We start from the raw sequence: 14,762 nt of genomic DNA, 5'->3' as shown, positions 1-14,762 counted from the left end.
AATAATAACGAATGGAACAATAAATTCATAAAGTTACACAGTATATAACACTTAACTATAAATTATATATTTAAAATATTTATGATAATATTAAAATTATACATTTATAAAACGAAAAAGTAGCGGCACTGTTAAACCAGAGACCTCTTCGATGTCTTGATGTCAACTGATTATGTTTCTTAAAAAAATTAAGATGTACATTACATGATGTTTCAACAGCACTGTACTCATGAACCCACGATATCCCACGGTCACATATCTAACTATGATTAAGTTTAGCATTTCATTGATTGTATATTTGCATAGTAGTATATATACCCCCCACTTGCCTCAGTAAGAAACCATCAAACTCAGAGCAAAATGAAGAGTTCTCTAGTTCTCTTACTCAGCTTCTTGTTCCTTTTATCATTTTCCTCGGCCGAGCAATGTGGTCAACAAGCTGGAGGTGCTCTTTGCCCCAACGGTCTATGCTGCAGCGAGTATGGATGGTGCGGTAGTACTGAATCTTACTGTAAGCCGCCTGGCTGCCAAAGCCAGTGCACTCCTCCTGGTCCCCCTCCTCCTCCTCCAGGCCCTCCTCCTCCTGATCCCACCGGCGGTCTTACTGATATCATTACAAGATCTCAGTTCGAAGTAATGCTTAAACACAGGAATGATGGAGCTTGTCCCGCTAGAGGTTTCTACACTTACGATGCTTTTATCGCTGCCGCTAAATATTTCCCCAGCTTCTGCAACAATGGAGACACTGCCGCAAGGAAGAAAGAGCTCGCCGCCTTCTTTGGTCAGACTTCCCACGAAACCACCGGTAAGCACTGATTATATGTTTCTATCTTTCTCCAAAAACAATAAGTTTTATGTTGGTATGGTCTATTATTCTTTAAGTCCTCTCCTCTTAACGGGTTGAAATTAAATCTTGAATGTCTGAAATTTTCAATCTTCAAAAGAAAACAATTTAAATATTTAGTATAGAGAAATAACAGATTTTGTTTTATTACTTTCAAAAAATGTTTTGCTAACTGCATAAATAAACACATTATTTATATTAGATGTTTATAATTAACATTTTTTTTGCTTGCCATGTTTCAATATAAACATTTTTTCAAATAAATACTTTATACTAAACGTACACTAAAAATTACCACTTCAAATTTTCCAACGCATTAGTATATCCCAAATTAAAATTTTAACACGTCAATCATCGTTATCGTTTTTAACAAAATAACATAAACAAAGACAAAATACAAATTTTGACTAATAACGTGTTAGACTAATTAAGTTGTGAGTATATATTAATGAAATGGATGGTTGCATGTTGAAGGTGGGTGGCCAGCAGCACCAGACGGACCATATGCATGGGGCTACTGTTTCAAGGACGAGGTGAGTCCTTCTTCAGACTACTGTTCACCGAGCGGAACGTGGCCATGCGCACCTGGCAAACGTTACTACGGAAGAGGACCGATGCAGCTGTCGTGGAACTACAACTACGGACAGTGTGGAGCAGCCCTTAGAGAGGACTTACTCAACAATCCTGACCTTGTCTCCGACGAGGCAGTGATGGCTTTCAAAGCCGCGATTTGGTTCTGGATGACTCCTCAGTCTCCTAAACCGTCGTGCCACGCGGTGATGAACGGTCAGTGGCAGCCTTCAGACGCCGACATTGCTGCCGGGAGATTACCTGGTTACGGTGTGACCACGAATATCATTAACGGTGGGTTGGAATGTGGACATGGCCCAGACTCGAGAGTCTTTGATAGGATTAAGTTTTATGAGAGGTACTGTGGCATCTTTGGAGTGAGTCCTGGAGAAAACCTTGATTGTTACAGCCAAAGGCCCTTTCCTCCTGGTAACTCCTTCCTCGATGCTGCTATGTAATAAGCAGCTGCTTTGTATCCGAAAACAATAAGGGAATATACCCAACTAAATAAAACTGTGGACGTTATATTTGCGATTGTTATACGCAAGTTGAGTGGGCTTTTAAACAGGCCTTGGTAGACGAAGCATGATACATTTTTATGGTCGGTTACAAGTGCCGACAGGTTTTCGCTTAACGTGTCGCTATCTCCAAGCATCGATTTCGAGTGAAATCTTTGCGTAGTGTATAAGGTTTGGATACAGTTACCGGTTAGACCGAATTAAACCAATCCAAAATTCCAATAGCCACCTCTTTCTTATGCATTACAAAACAAAATTCAAATGCAAACCATATTTGAACATTAATTGTAGAAATCATACAAATATTTTCACAGAAATTTTAAAATATGAACTAAAATTAAAACTAAACCAAACTAAACCAAACCGTATTGCAAACCATAATTTTGACATTTCGACAACTAAAAACCGAAAATATCTAAAATAACTCAAAGAGCACCGAACCAAATAAAAAGATGAAAAGCAGTTTCCTCTTCATCGTTGTTTTTTCTCTCTCCTCCATCTTCATTCCCTCTCTCATCGCTACTTTCTGCAACGACGAGATGGCCATGCTCGGAGGCGTTCGCGATGTACCTTCTAACCAGAACAGTGGCGAGGTCGAGAGCCTCGCTCGCTTCGCTGTCGATGAGCATAACAAGAAAGAGGTTCCCCTCTCTTTGATCGTCTCACTGCTTTGATCTAGTAGCCGATTAGATAGAGAATCTTTGTAGATCTTAGGAATTGATTTTCTGGAGGATATTGTTGAATTCGTTTTTGGAGTGATCTGATTATTATTATTATTTATTTTATTTTATTTTTGATCTGATTATTGAGTGACACGTGTACACAATTTTGGTAGAATGCACTGCTGGAGTTTGGGAGAGTGGTGAAGGCGAAAGAGCAAGTTGTAGCGGGAACGCTGCACCACCTGACTCTGGAGATCATCGAGGCCGGGAAGAAGAAGCTTTACGAAGCCAAAGTGTGGGTGAAGCCTTGGTTGAACTTCAAGGAGTTGCAGGAGTTCAAGCCTGCTAGTGATGATGGTGGTGCCTCTACTACCAATACCATCACTCCCTCAGATCTTGGCTGCAAGAAAGGTATGATTGAAAAGAACAGAGATTGTTGTGTTTTAAGGAAGAGTTTGAGATCTTGAATAATTTGGGTTAGGTGAGCTTGAATCTGGATGGAGGGAAGTTCCAGGAGATGATCCAGAAGTGCAGCACGTTGCTGATCATGCTGTCAAGACCATCCAGCAGAGGTCTAATTCCTTGTTTCCTTATGAACTCCAGGAGGTTGTTCATGCTAACGCTGAGGTATGTAACCTTCATGACTCTTATAATAGTCGCGATTGATTACAATATGTGATCGATGATAAAATGGTTTCAGGTCACCGGGGAGGCTGCAAAGTACAACATGCTCCTCAAGTTGAAGAGAGGAGAGAAGGAGGAGAAGTTCAAGGTGGAGGTTCACAAGAACCATGAAGGTGTTCTTCATCTCAACCACATGGAGCAACACCATGACTAGTTCTCTTCTCCTCTCCTCTGCTTATGTAATATTTTGACTGTTTGCTTGCTCTGTAAGATATTTTAACTTCTGATGCAACTACTAAACCCTTAAAATAACATACCAGAAGAAATAAATTAAAAGTTACAGTCTTTGATTCGTACAATAAACGGAAATAGGAAGAAGACTTTGATAACAGAGAGAGCATTTTTTCTAGAGAAACCGCTAAATGCTGCTACACTATTTATGTCCTACTTGTGTTGATTTGTCCTTAGCCTTCTTCGTCATAATCCTCCTCCTCCTCCTCGTCTATCCTCTTACCCAAACTTGCTAACTGTGTTGGGTCTATTTTACCCAACTCCATAGGCCAGCCTGGATATTCCTCTGAGGTCGTTGCTGTGTCTGCCGCTGCTGCGGCTGGCGCCGGTTTGGTCTCGTTTAGGTCGAGAGATTCAGCGTTGAGATCAAAGTCAATACCTTCTTTTGGACTTTGGAGTTGTTGCTGCTGCTGCTTGGTGTCTTCGTTTGATGCTCCATCGACATCTTTCTTCTCGTTCTCTTGTGGTGATGACACTGAGACATGCATCTGGTGGTTAGTGTCTTGATGAGAAGGTGGCTGTTCCGCCATGGCGGTCTCAAGTTCCATCTCGCGGTTCAGATTCTCTCTTTCTGCTGCTCTGGCAGCTCGTCCACCACGACCCCTTCCTCGTCCTCTACCTCTACTACCCCTGCCACCCGGCTTAGCATTCCCAACCTCTTGCTGCAATAACAAACACAATGCCAACAACAAGTGTTAAATGGATGTGAGTGCTTCACATGAACAGACACTACTAAATGAAGTAACTAAGAATAACATGAGCTCACTGTTTTGCTCTTCTTATTTTCCTCGTCGCTGTCATTCGCTTCGTCACTGATCGGCTTCCTGATTTAAGCAAACCGTTTTTTTATTAGCTTGATACAAGCTTATCAATTAAATAAGCTGAAATATACAGAGACAAGAAGTCCAACCTTCTCTTGGAGACGCTGCGATCCTCCATGGTGACATCACCAGACCCTTGCGCTTGTCCGTAGTCAGGCACCTTGCTCACAACTTCCCTCAGAAAATCAAACACGTTATATCTTTCCACACAATGTTTCCTGTTAAACAACCAAAAAAAACCTTTTAATAAACGTGGAGGCAGTAGTATCACCAAATGAAGAAAAAGAGCAAAACGAATTTGGTATCAAGTTCTGTAACAATAACAAGAGCCTCTCGGTGTAGGACACAGTCAATATAGGGCCTAATCCTATGAGTTGTAACACCATCATATTAACTTCTAAACCAGAATATCAATAGCTACAACATCTGAATCCTAGAAAATATATTAAAAAATGTAAAACCCATTCATGCTCTTCAGGCAGCGACACTGTTCAGCATGCAGTAAGGAAGCAAAAAAAAGAAAAAAAAAGGTTAAGCAAAATCAAAGTTGCTTACAGGTGCAATGAGCTCACGGTTTTGGCTCCTCTCTCGAGGGTAATCTCATATGTACGATCGCAAAGGTCTTGTAAGAACAACTCCAAAGATTTCGCTACAAATAACCACAGAATTTATGAATTTTAGCGAAACAAATGCCTTAAAAACATGAAGTCATCGATAAAAAAAAAAAAAAGACTCACAGACTAAGACAGGAACTGCCAAAGCGATCTTGCCAACATCCTCATCAGCTTGCATAATCTTCTTAATACGAGCCTGAAAAATTGCACATCAAGACAAAACACAATACTAAGTGAAATGAGAAACACCAAGTGTGCTCTGCTCACTACAACCACCAATCATTTTTTCTAACTTATACAAACTAAAGTTCAGTTCTTTGAATGTTAGACATCATCAACAACACTATACTTAACTTTTAAAAATAAATTGTGCGATAAATAAACCTAAAGCTGGGAAATTTGAATCTTAGAAATTAAAATACTCAAAACCTAAAATTCGTTCGATTAAGACCGAACAGTGTTGGAAACTCGATCCGTAAACAACAGATCTGAGTACTTTCGATAAAATTGGAGTTATCAAAATTAACAGAGATATAATCAATTGGAGAGAGACGAAAGAAACTTACAGCTGGGAAGCGAGTGTCGAGCTTCTTCCTCATGGTTTTTCGAAATCTCAAAAACAGAAACGTAAAACCGAACCCTTCCGATAAATAAATAAATATATATATATATACAGAAACTCCTTTTCTAAGATCGGGAAGTAGTTGTTCGTCTACGAACCACTGCCAGATCCGGCGACGGCGGTTTCCTTGTTACTATTATCTCTCTCCTCGATATATTTAATTATATAAAAACAAAATATTTCGTTCGAAGGAAAGAAAATTATGGTGGTTAATGTTAGTTAAAAATATATATACGGTGGATCGGTTCACAAGTTATTGTTAGATTGACTAATCGGATTTGTAATGATCTGACCGTACACGTGGTATGGTGTTATTGGATCGTAAAAGATATATAATATCAATCATTCTTTCTTTTTTTTTGTCAACAATCACTCTTATATTTGTCAGGATAATCAATAACCTTTAAATTTTGGAAATCGTCATCAATTTATTTTTGTGATTAGAATAAATTTTTTAAAAAAGTTAAATTTAAATCAGGTATTGCCTCGAAGATAACAATAAAAATAAAGAAAACAAAACAGAATTGGAGTAGATTACGTGAACAATGACATGCGATAGGCTAAACATTGCCTACATGCATCTCAACCATTCAAATTTAACTGCATCTCCACTACACAAAGATCAAGGCCGACAATTTGCTTTCGAGTAAAGTGCACCACTAAATAGCCTCGGAATGTTGAAGACAATAGTGGTAATACACTAATACTCCGTCTCAAGAAACAGAGCAACATCAACAAACGGTAATGGGTTCAACAAAGTTACAAAGGCCCACGATATTTCTCCTCAAGACAACAAGCCCATTCAGTCTCCCCATTCAGTCTCCTGCAATTCTGAGAAACAACAGCAACAGTAACAAAGGATTCACAGTGCAAATATTGATACGTGAACCTTCGGGACGAAATTTTCCCATCAAGCTGTATAACAGATTTATTCCTTATTTAGTCAAAAAAAACAGATATGTTCCTTACAATCCCTAGGCGGCAGCGATAGGACAGGCACGTGTCGAGTAGCTATTACCTAGTCGTCTGAATAAAAAAAAAGATATCTTTTCACTGTAACGTTATTATTCAGTACGTTTGTCATCTTCTACTGTTCTACACTACTTTTATTTTCTTATCAAATGTAACAATAATAAATAATTACACCGAAAAAAATGTAACAATAAGAAATACAAGTAATAGAGTCTGCACCACACAATAGTAATGGAGTGTTGACTACCTTAGCCCTGATACTTCAGGCGTTAATAGATGCTCATGTGTGCTTCAATCTAGCTGTTTCTGATCGTTTATGGCAAGTTTGAAAGGATGATAGGTTGTCGAAAATAAAAACAATTTATCCCTATTCCTATTTTCAGTAGTAGGTTTTTTTGGTTTGTATGTTAATCCACGAGTATTATTTTAACAGAGAATTTACATCCTTGATCGTACATATGATGATTTATGAAGACACTACATTAGGACATTATGTAAAAGTAAGACTATCGAATTAAATTATAATCGCCAAAAAAGAAGGATTTCAGGTATAACGTGGTCTATGGAACAAACAAAGGATGTAATGTTGCAATTTGCAAATCTTGTCTTGGTCGATGCCTTCTAGAGTTCTAGTTAGAAAACTACTGAATGCGTTGCAGTTTGATGTGTCATATAATTGTTTTTGGAGTAAGTTACAAGACAAAGTAGTTGTAGAATTATGCATTTAAACAGTTGGCTGTGGAGGGAAGAGTAATGGTACAAGAGACGTGAGACATACAAGAGGCTAAAACCCTAGTCATCATATATGTAATTTCAATATTTACCTATTTACATCATATATATGTATGTGGATAAAGCATCTTTGTATCTTTGTCGATACATGTCCCTGACCACAAGTATATACTTCTACTGCTCCACTAATATTAAAAAGATATTATTCCTTTTGTCATATTATCAAGAAATTTTAAATTTAAATTTGGAAATCATCAAATTATTTTCTGGAGAGAAAAAATTATTTTTTATGTCAAGAATATCAGTAATTAATGAAAGGGAAAATAAAGAAAAGAAAATCAGTAATTCTTTTGAAGTTGGAGTAAATGGCGTGCAGAGTGGATAGGCTAGACCTAGCCTACATACATCTCAACCGTTCAAATTTATCTGACATCAATTTTACGAAGATCAACGGCGACAATTTACTCTTGAGTACGACAATAGTGGATATATCACCAAATTAAACTACCCTCCGACTGTTACAATAAGAAAAGAAACCAAATGTCTATATAGTGGACAATGTACAAGCCCTAAAGCGGCAATTTTTCTCTCATTCAAATTTCAAAATAGAGAAAAAAAGAAATCAAATGTCTATAAAAACGATCAGACCTTCGTGAAGGTTCTAATCTATCATCACAATAACGCTTTAGTTCAGTTTCTTTTTAAGGCGTTAGCTATTTATATGGATGCCATATAATATATGAGAACAAAATCACAAAACAAAAGCCCTAAATCAGAGAAAAAAAAAATCAAAATGGCTCCAACGATCAAAACCATGGGTGAGTACAAGACTCAACAAGTCTACTTCGTCGACTTCTTCGGACAGAACCTGGACGTCACTCAAACCGAGACTCCCTCCATCATCAGACGCTGGATCTTTAACATCATCTACCGTCACCGTCGCTCGCGCTCTCCTCACCCTCTCGTCGTCGGAGTCGGCGTCCAGTGGACACCGTCGTGGCACTTCTCGCCGCCGGCGTACGACCGTGCAGCGGATACTCTCCAGATATGCGTGGGAACGTCAGTTCTCATCGTCCAGCTCTCTTACTGCAAGCGCGTCCCCAACATCCTTCGACGGTTCCTCACGAATCCAAACACGACTTTTGTCGGTTTCTGGAACAGCCAAGACGAGAGGAAGCTCAAGATGACGAGGCACCGGTTGGAGATCGGAGAGCTTCTTGATGTGAGGAAGTACCTCGCGAATCAAGAAGGTAGGAGTCTGAGCGGTCGTTCGTTTGAGAAGATTGTTGAGGAGTGTATGGGGCTTGAAGGGGTGAGGCTAGATCGGAAGATAAGCAAGAGTGATTGGAGCGTGGGGTACCTTAGCAATGAGCAGTTGATTCAGGCGTCGGTGGATGCTTACGTTTCTTTCAAGCTCGGTGTTGATGCTCGTTTATGGCAAGTTTGAAAGATATATCTTTCTTCTTTTGTTAGGATGTGGGAAACAAAGTTTGTATTCACTCGTTAATAATGACACTTTATTGTCTAATCTTTATATTGTTTTAGATTGTGACTAGGAACGAGTTGTTTTCACCTGTTAGAGAAGTTTATGGAACGAATATCCAAAAATGTTTTGAAGAAGTTTAAATGATTTTATGTGTTATATAATTGTTTTGGAGTAAGGTATAAGACGAAGTAGTAGGATAATGAAATTATGCAATAGGACACTGTCACAATAGTATTAGTATATTCGAACAGTTGGCTATGGAGACAAACATGATTTGCTACGGTCGCGTGTGTCCTATATAAGCCTAATGCAGGACGCCTGACGCCAGACAGATGCATACAGTGATCGTACAAGAGACGTGACGTGAGAGATGCCAAAGGATAAGTCCTACTACCCATATGCATGCATCTCAATTTCTCAACGGTCTAAAATTTCACTACACTCACTGGCTCGTCTCGTGTTACCAAGACTGAGGTGACTGTAACCGTTGACAATCTCATTGTAATAAAGTTGATTTCAATGTTTTCAACAAATCAAAATCTTCCCCTAGATTTCAAGAAACAATCTATTAATCAACAAGGACACTAAATATTTGGATTTGTATAATCTAAACATAAATACTCCCATATATTAGAGATATTATTAATGTTGCTGAATTTGAACTGGATTTTACCTCAAATCATATAATAATGACCAAAACTGGACTAAATTTAACCACCTTTTCAAACCTTATATATATATGGTAAAGGCTGAGTTGAGTTTTTTCAATTATATGTTCGATTTAAGAAGATCACCGATCGTTGATCAAAAAAAAAAAAGATCACCTATCCTAACAAATTAATCCATTAACAATCCTAGTTTGATAAATATACCAAAATTATTCTTCTTTTATCTTCTTAAAATTTTGAGATCTTTCATCAAATAGCATAATAAGGGCCTAATTTTATAATACATCCATATTAATTATTAAGCGTCCGATTATAACTGTATGAATGCATCCAAAGATCAACTGTGAAAAAAGTTTTCATGTACGTGTACATGATAAACATACACACTCGAGAACGATAACAAGAAAATATTCCGCTTCTATCTCTCTCTCGCAAGAACACTATCAATAACTGAGGATTTTAGCGTTGATTTAATTTCGTCCAATTTAAATGCTTCTGTTGAATCTCTAGCTAACCGGGATTGAATACGAAATATATTTTTTCCATGTAGTGTCGATATTAAAATCCTTGGGTAAACTGCTATCGATACATTTGGTTTAATATATGAAGTTAGTTGAGAAATTGTGTTTTCATTCGTGAGTATAAATATATGTGAAGGGCATAAGAGTAATTAACACTCGTAAAGTATTAGTACTTTTTATGGCTGAGGAGAAGAGAGGCGGAAGAGACACTGTGTTTGCAACTTGTACATCAGTTACAGGTTGTCTTCATGAATACTGATGTTCTTAACTCTTGTGTTATAGAGAATCAAAGCAAAACCAAGAACTTGGTTGAGTCTGGATGCAGATAATGTCTTCGACTGTGTCGGCACACTCTTCAAGCAGATGGTGGAGTGTACTGCGTTTGATTTAGAGATTTGAAGATGCTGTTTATTCATTGGATAAGTCGTTTCAAGATGGTATTGTTCCGTTTGATCAGCACTTGAAAAATGTGCGGGGTCTGTCGAGAGAACAGTTCTTCCCTGAGTCAATGGTCTGTGAAGTTAGAGCTGCAGAGTTGTCTGAAACTCTCCACTGACGCTTGATAATTGAATAACAAACCAAACTGTAATACTGATACAACATTGAAAAATCACTTCAAGATAGAAACAAAAACTTGAAAATCTCTGGGACCATATAACTCAAGTCAAACCACATCTTAAGTTTGGTTTTTGGTTTAGGTGGTAAGCTCCATGATGGCAGAGACGATATCTCCATCAGCAGCCTTGAGAGCCTTCACGGCTCTCGGCCTGGGCACACCTGCTTGTGTCATCACCAACTCAATGTCCTTTGGCTCAACACCTTCCTCGTCGACTTCCTCATCATCATCATCCTGCACCACTGCAGCAGCGCTGGACGACGACGATTCGCCCTTGATCACGTTGCTGAGATCCGGAGCCTTGAACTGCTCCGCAGCTTGCGACTGCATCTGAGAGCTCAGGTCTTCGATCTTGGCCTCTCCAAAGATTACGTATGTGTCTGATGCTGGGCTCTTGAAGACATCAGGTTTTGATATGACGAACATGATCTGCGATTAAGAGAGCAATGTCCATCATCACTACATGTACTATTAACATAATAAGGGGAATAAAGATTTGAGTATGAAAAAGAAAAAGAAATGACTGACGTTCTTGCTCTTTTTGACGGTGACACGGCTGACACCGGTGATGGGTTTCATACCGAGCTTGAGCATGGCTTTGCGACTCTTCTTCTCACTTCTGCTTTGTTTTGACTTTCCTCCTCCCTCTCCATCTTGCCCTGTTTCACCAATCACATCTCAGAAATCTAGAACGAATACATGTAGCTCCACAAACAAGAAGCAAACCACTAGTCTCGCGATTCGCACAGTACAGTTATATTCATTTCATCCTATTTTACCAATTATAAATCCATAGATTCTGAGCATCAACCAATCTGCCCAAAATGTTAACTAACAACATAGTACTAGGTGCTGTACAACATTCATGTAGTATTTTGTTGATGTAAATGAACAAATGACTTACCCTCGGCATCATCATCATCATCTTTATCATCGTTGTCATCATCCTCATCGTCCTCAACTTCGGGCTTATCAAGCTATACACAACAGTCCAATAACCAAACTAATCAGACATAGGCAATGCTAATCTATAATTAAAAAGGGATTTTAACGAAGTTTGAACAAATGGAATTCAGATCTAATGCTGCATAGCTCTAAGATTTACATATACGAAGCAAAACACCAAGATCCGCCAAAACACAATCTGAACTCACTCTAGTTGTAGGAAGAGAGAGTACGTAAAAAGATAAAAAAATTTACATCAATCTTCTGTTCTTCCAATTTGGCGGCGAGGATCTCTTTCTCTTCGGTAGTCATGATGATTGCTATGTGTCAATTGAAGAAGAGAGAGAAAAAAAGATTCGTGAAACTGTGCTGAAACCTTAAAACCCTAGAAGAAAGAGACCTAACTTGAATTATTATTACTGACAAAAATCAAAAGGCCCAGAGAGTTATATCAATTGGGTAATGTAAACCTTATCCATTGGGCTTAACTGTTGAAAGTCGTTAAGTTAAAAAAAAAAAACTCCGTCTGTCCAAAAAATAAAAGTTCGTTACATTCTGTTATGCTCTTCATATTACAATGACTAAACCAACCAAGACTTCAATTTATATTGTAAACCATGATTAAACTGGTACGACCACTGTGTAAAACCTCTGAGAGAAACCTAGCTTAAATCTTATTTCGAAATCTCAACTCGATCGATCGCACGATGTCTAACCTTCGAAGAGCTCTCCTCGTGGCAGGTAAGACGAGGATCAACCTCCAGAACTGCCACTTCATCATCGGAATCAACTACAACGGCCTCACCGTGAAGCAGCAACACGAAGCTCCTCGTCGCCAAGAACGCTCTAGTCTTCAAAGCGCTGGAAGGAACCAAATGGGAGTCTCAGAAGCCGTGTATGAAAGGTATGAACGCTTGGATCTTCGTCCAGACCGAAGACATCCCCGCAGCTTTGAAGACGTTCGTTAATTTCCAGAAGGAGAAGAAGTTATTTGATAGTAATAACTTGGGAGGTGCTGTGTTTGAGGAGAAACTGTATGGTCCTCGGGATTATAAGGTTATCGAGACGATGCCGCCGTCGTCTCATTCTGATGTGCCGTTTGGTACTTTGTATTGGGCTGCGTTAGATTATGTCAACACGTTGCAGGCACAATCTGCGTCTGACAATGAGAGAGTGCTGCAGCGTAATGGTAATGATTCGGACTAACAATGAGCTGTAAAAAAAAAAAAATCCTCTTTTTGTGTTTTGTTCTTCCGGAATTAAAAATAGGTTATTTATTGTGAAAAATAATATTCGAAATTTCAGTTTCAGAACCAGTGGTTTCTTGTTTTGTTACAACTGGATTGATGAGATTTCTTACGGTTACTTCACTTCCATGGCCTTGTCTGCAAGTTCTTAAGGTTGATACTTAAATGTCGACAGTCTTATAATTCAAAGGTTGTTTTACTACTACTTGTGAATAGTGACTTTGTTTAGATGAGGAATCAGATACTGAAGTAAGCCTTGCATCATTCTTTGCTTTGTTGAATCATACGGGGAAACACAGTACGCCAACGTTCATGATATCACTAGATGGTAGCTAAGCCTTTTATATGGTTATTGATTAGGCGGGAAGTCTATGTTGATTTTTTGAGTGCATATACCGATTCTTTTTTTAAAAAAGTCCAAAAAATTATTGATTTGTCGACTAGGCAAATGTCTGAGCGCAGTCTATGCCAATTTTTAGAACACTAGTATTATTTCAGTAAGCTATATAGTAGTGGCTGTGTGTGGTTTTAACATGATTTGGACAACTTATAGTGAACGTAAGCAGCTCCAAATATTGGTTAAAATTCAGCATCAGGCACTAGAGATGATGTATGGCTGGAAGAGCCTTATAACTGTGCAGCTCCAGTGATCCGATCAAGACCGCAAATGAGTCTCACTTATAAACACACCAGTGCTGATGCGCCTCTGTTTCTGAATAATACAATGGTTAACTGAATTTTTGGAATATAATGAAATGACCAATGTTTACAAAGCTGTGACAATTGTGTTTGCCTGCTGATGATGTTTCAGGGTAGTCTAGTTCCCTTCACCAAATATATTTATATGATCATTAGTTCTCAATGAATTTTAGATTGCGAAGATAGGATCGACTTCCTGAGTTTGAGTAATCTGAATGATGCCACGAGTTTGAACCGCTCCTGCGAGCACTCTTAATCGTCTTCCTCATTGCCTCTTCGACTTCACCACATAATAAGTCATGGTTCCAAGAACACAAGCCATTATCACACCGCCAACAACTGTCACTAGCTCTGCCGCCCATTCCTTCTTCCGCCCAACCACTATGTACAACGATGCAAGAAACGCTACCGATGTACACATCGATGCCAACCACATCAGTTTGTTGATCATAGGCCGAGCATCATTGAGGATCTTCTTTACTAGACAGATAATAACTTTTGGATTTGTAAAACAATACTACTCCCTCTGTTTTAAAATAATCCATTTTTTGGAAAAATATTTTGTTTCAAAAAAATCAATATTTTACATTTTCCATGCATATAATAATGATAAATAACAAATTTCAAGAAAATTAATTATGTTTATTGAACTTTGATTTGCTACTACTTGTGAAAATTTGTTAAACACAAAAAGCAATATATATTTAAATTTTTTTATTAATATGTGTGATTTTTCTAGAATATGTATCTTAATGAAATGGAAGGTGTATTAGTAAAAAGGATCAACAGTGGCTATAGGCTGAGTATCTGCTTGGAGTGCTTTTGCTGCTATCTAGTGTTACAAACATCACAAGTTTTCTTTTTTAAAATAATAAATCTAATTATTAGTTTCTCGTATTACACATTTTATTGTGATTAATCTTCTTTGTCAGAATAGTTGTTTCTTCTAAGTCTTTTTCTCTTTTTTTTTGGTAAATTATTGTAATATAAAACTTGTGAAGTACTATAAAATTAAACAAGGCGGAATTGATAAATACATGATTTTATCATATATTTTGTTCTACTATATAGATAATAACTTTTGGATTTTTAAGACAATACTACTCGTAAAAGGATTATAATTAGAAATTTTGTCAAATGCCACTACAAAAAGGCTGACATGCTGAAATTTCTAAACAAATGAAAGACTGTTGTCTAAACACAAAAGAAATTTCTTAAGGTCAATTTTGATTTTAGTTGCTTATGTAGAAATAATTTTTTTCATTTATAAAGGATTATCTACGATAGATAATAGTTTCCTAAAAAATAAT

General features: G+C 37.9%; 5 protein-coding genes and 1 pseudogene across 5 annotated transcripts; 4 read left to right on the top strand and 2 right to left on the bottom strand.

The window, feature by feature from the left end:
- Positions 1-331: 331 nt before the first annotated feature.
- Positions 332-1,948, top strand: LOC130496650 (endochitinase CH25-like). Its single transcript, XM_056988905.1, has 2 exons — positions 332-805; positions 1,319-1,948. The coding sequence occupies exons 1-2, from the start codon at positions 361-363 to the stop codon at positions 1,870-1,872; spliced, it is 999 nt and encodes a 332-aa protein (XP_056844885.1). The 5' UTR covers positions 332-360; the 3' UTR covers positions 1,873-1,948.
- A 416-nt stretch (positions 1,949-2,364) lies between these two features.
- Positions 2,365-3,563, top strand: LOC130496653 (cysteine proteinase inhibitor 6-like). The gene is made up of 4 exons (XM_056988915.1): positions 2,365-2,573; positions 2,768-3,005; positions 3,076-3,221; positions 3,295-3,563. The coding sequence occupies exons 1-4, from the start codon at positions 2,385-2,387 to the stop codon at positions 3,430-3,432; spliced, it is 711 nt and encodes a 236-aa protein (XP_056844895.1). The 5' UTR covers positions 2,365-2,384; the 3' UTR covers positions 3,433-3,563.
- On the bottom strand, positions 3,528-5,767 carry LOC130496651 (uncharacterized). The gene is made up of 6 exons (XM_056988911.1): positions 5,511-5,767; positions 5,068-5,140; positions 4,886-4,979; positions 4,420-4,548; positions 4,276-4,333; positions 3,528-4,171 (listed from the first exon to the last, which is right to left on the bottom strand). The coding sequence occupies exons 1-6, from the start codon at positions 5,541-5,543 to the stop codon at positions 3,683-3,685; spliced, it is 876 nt and encodes a 291-aa protein (XP_056844891.1). The 5' UTR covers positions 5,544-5,767; the 3' UTR covers positions 3,528-3,682.
- A 2,109-nt stretch (positions 5,768-7,876) lies between these two features.
- Positions 7,877-8,808, top strand: LOC108810653 (uncharacterized). Its single transcript, XM_018582758.2, has one exon. The coding sequence runs from the start codon at positions 8,010-8,012 to the stop codon at positions 8,715-8,717; it is 708 nt and encodes a 235-aa protein (XP_018438260.1). The 5' UTR covers positions 7,877-8,009; the 3' UTR covers positions 8,718-8,808.
- Positions 8,809-10,480: 1,672 nt separating this feature from the next.
- Positions 10,481-11,911, bottom strand: LOC108809015 (nascent polypeptide-associated complex subunit alpha-like protein 3). Its single transcript, XM_018581137.2, has 4 exons — positions 11,762-11,911; positions 11,466-11,538; positions 11,090-11,220; positions 10,481-10,990 (listed from the first exon to the last, which is right to left on the bottom strand). Exons 1-4 carry the CDS (start codon positions 11,816-11,818, stop codon positions 10,640-10,642), a joined length of 612 nt encoding a protein of 203 aa, XP_018436639.1. The 5' UTR covers positions 11,819-11,911; the 3' UTR covers positions 10,481-10,639.
- Positions 11,912-12,154: 243 nt separating this feature from the next.
- Positions 12,155-12,730, top strand: LOC108807584 (50S ribosomal protein L10, chloroplastic-like; annotated as a pseudogene).
- Positions 12,731-14,762: the final 2,032 nt, after the last annotated feature.

This window comes from Raphanus sativus, chromosome 6 (genome assembly GCF_000801105.2).
Source record: "Raphanus sativus cultivar WK10039 chromosome 6, ASM80110v3, whole genome shotgun sequence".
Taxonomy (NCBI): domain Eukaryota; kingdom Viridiplantae; phylum Streptophyta; class Magnoliopsida; order Brassicales; family Brassicaceae; genus Raphanus; species Raphanus sativus.
Note: the sequence above shows the minus strand (reverse complement) of the source record. Positions and strands in the feature narration are given on the sequence as shown.

Excerpts from the sequence above, each read along its gene's own strand:
- LOC130496650 (XM_056988905.1), top strand. The coding sequence starts at position 361 with ATGAAGAGTTCTCTAGTTCTCTTACTCAGCTTCTTGTTCCTTTTATCA. Across the intron at positions 806-1,318 it reads GACTTCCCACGAAACCACCG|GTGGGTGGCCAGCAGCACCA; the intron begins GTAAGCACTGAT and ends TGCATGTTGAAG.
- LOC130496653 (XM_056988915.1), top strand. The coding sequence starts at position 2,385 with ATGAAAAGCAGTTTCCTCTTCATCGTTGTTTTTTCTCTCTCCTCCATC. Across the intron at positions 2,574-2,767 it reads ATGAGCATAACAAGAAAGAG|AATGCACTGCTGGAGTTTGG; the intron begins GTTCCCCTCTCT and ends CAATTTTGGTAG. Across the intron at positions 3,222-3,294 it reads TTGTTCATGCTAACGCTGAG|GTCACCGGGGAGGCTGCAAA; the intron begins GTATGTAACCTT and ends AAATGGTTTCAG.
- LOC130496651 (XM_056988911.1), bottom strand. The coding sequence starts at position 5,543 with ATGAGGAAGAAGCTCGACACTCGCTTCCCAGCT. Across the intron at positions 4,980-5,067 it reads GGCAGTTCCTGTCTTAGTCT|CGAAATCTTTGGAGTTGTTC; the intron begins GTGAGTCTTTTT and ends GGTTATTTGTAG. Across the intron at positions 4,549-4,885 it reads ACCGTGAGCTCATTGCACCT|GAAACATTGTGTGGAAAGAT; the intron begins GTAAGCAACTTT and ends GTTGTTTAACAG.
- LOC108810653 (XM_018582758.2), top strand. The coding sequence starts at position 8,010 with ATGAGAACAAAATCACAAAACAAAAGCCCTAAATCAGAGAAAAAAAAA.
- LOC108809015 (XM_018581137.2), bottom strand. The coding sequence starts at position 11,818 with ATGACTACCGAAGAGAAAGAGATCCTCGCCGCCAAATTGGAAGAACAG. Across the intron at positions 11,539-11,761 it reads TGGAAGAACAGAAGATTGAT|CTTGATAAGCCCGAAGTTGA; the intron begins GTAAATTTTTTT and ends TGTTGTGTATAG. Across the intron at positions 11,221-11,465 it reads TGATGATGATGATGCCGAGG|GGCAAGATGGAGAGGGAGGA; the intron begins GTAAGTCATTTG and ends TTGGTGAAACAG.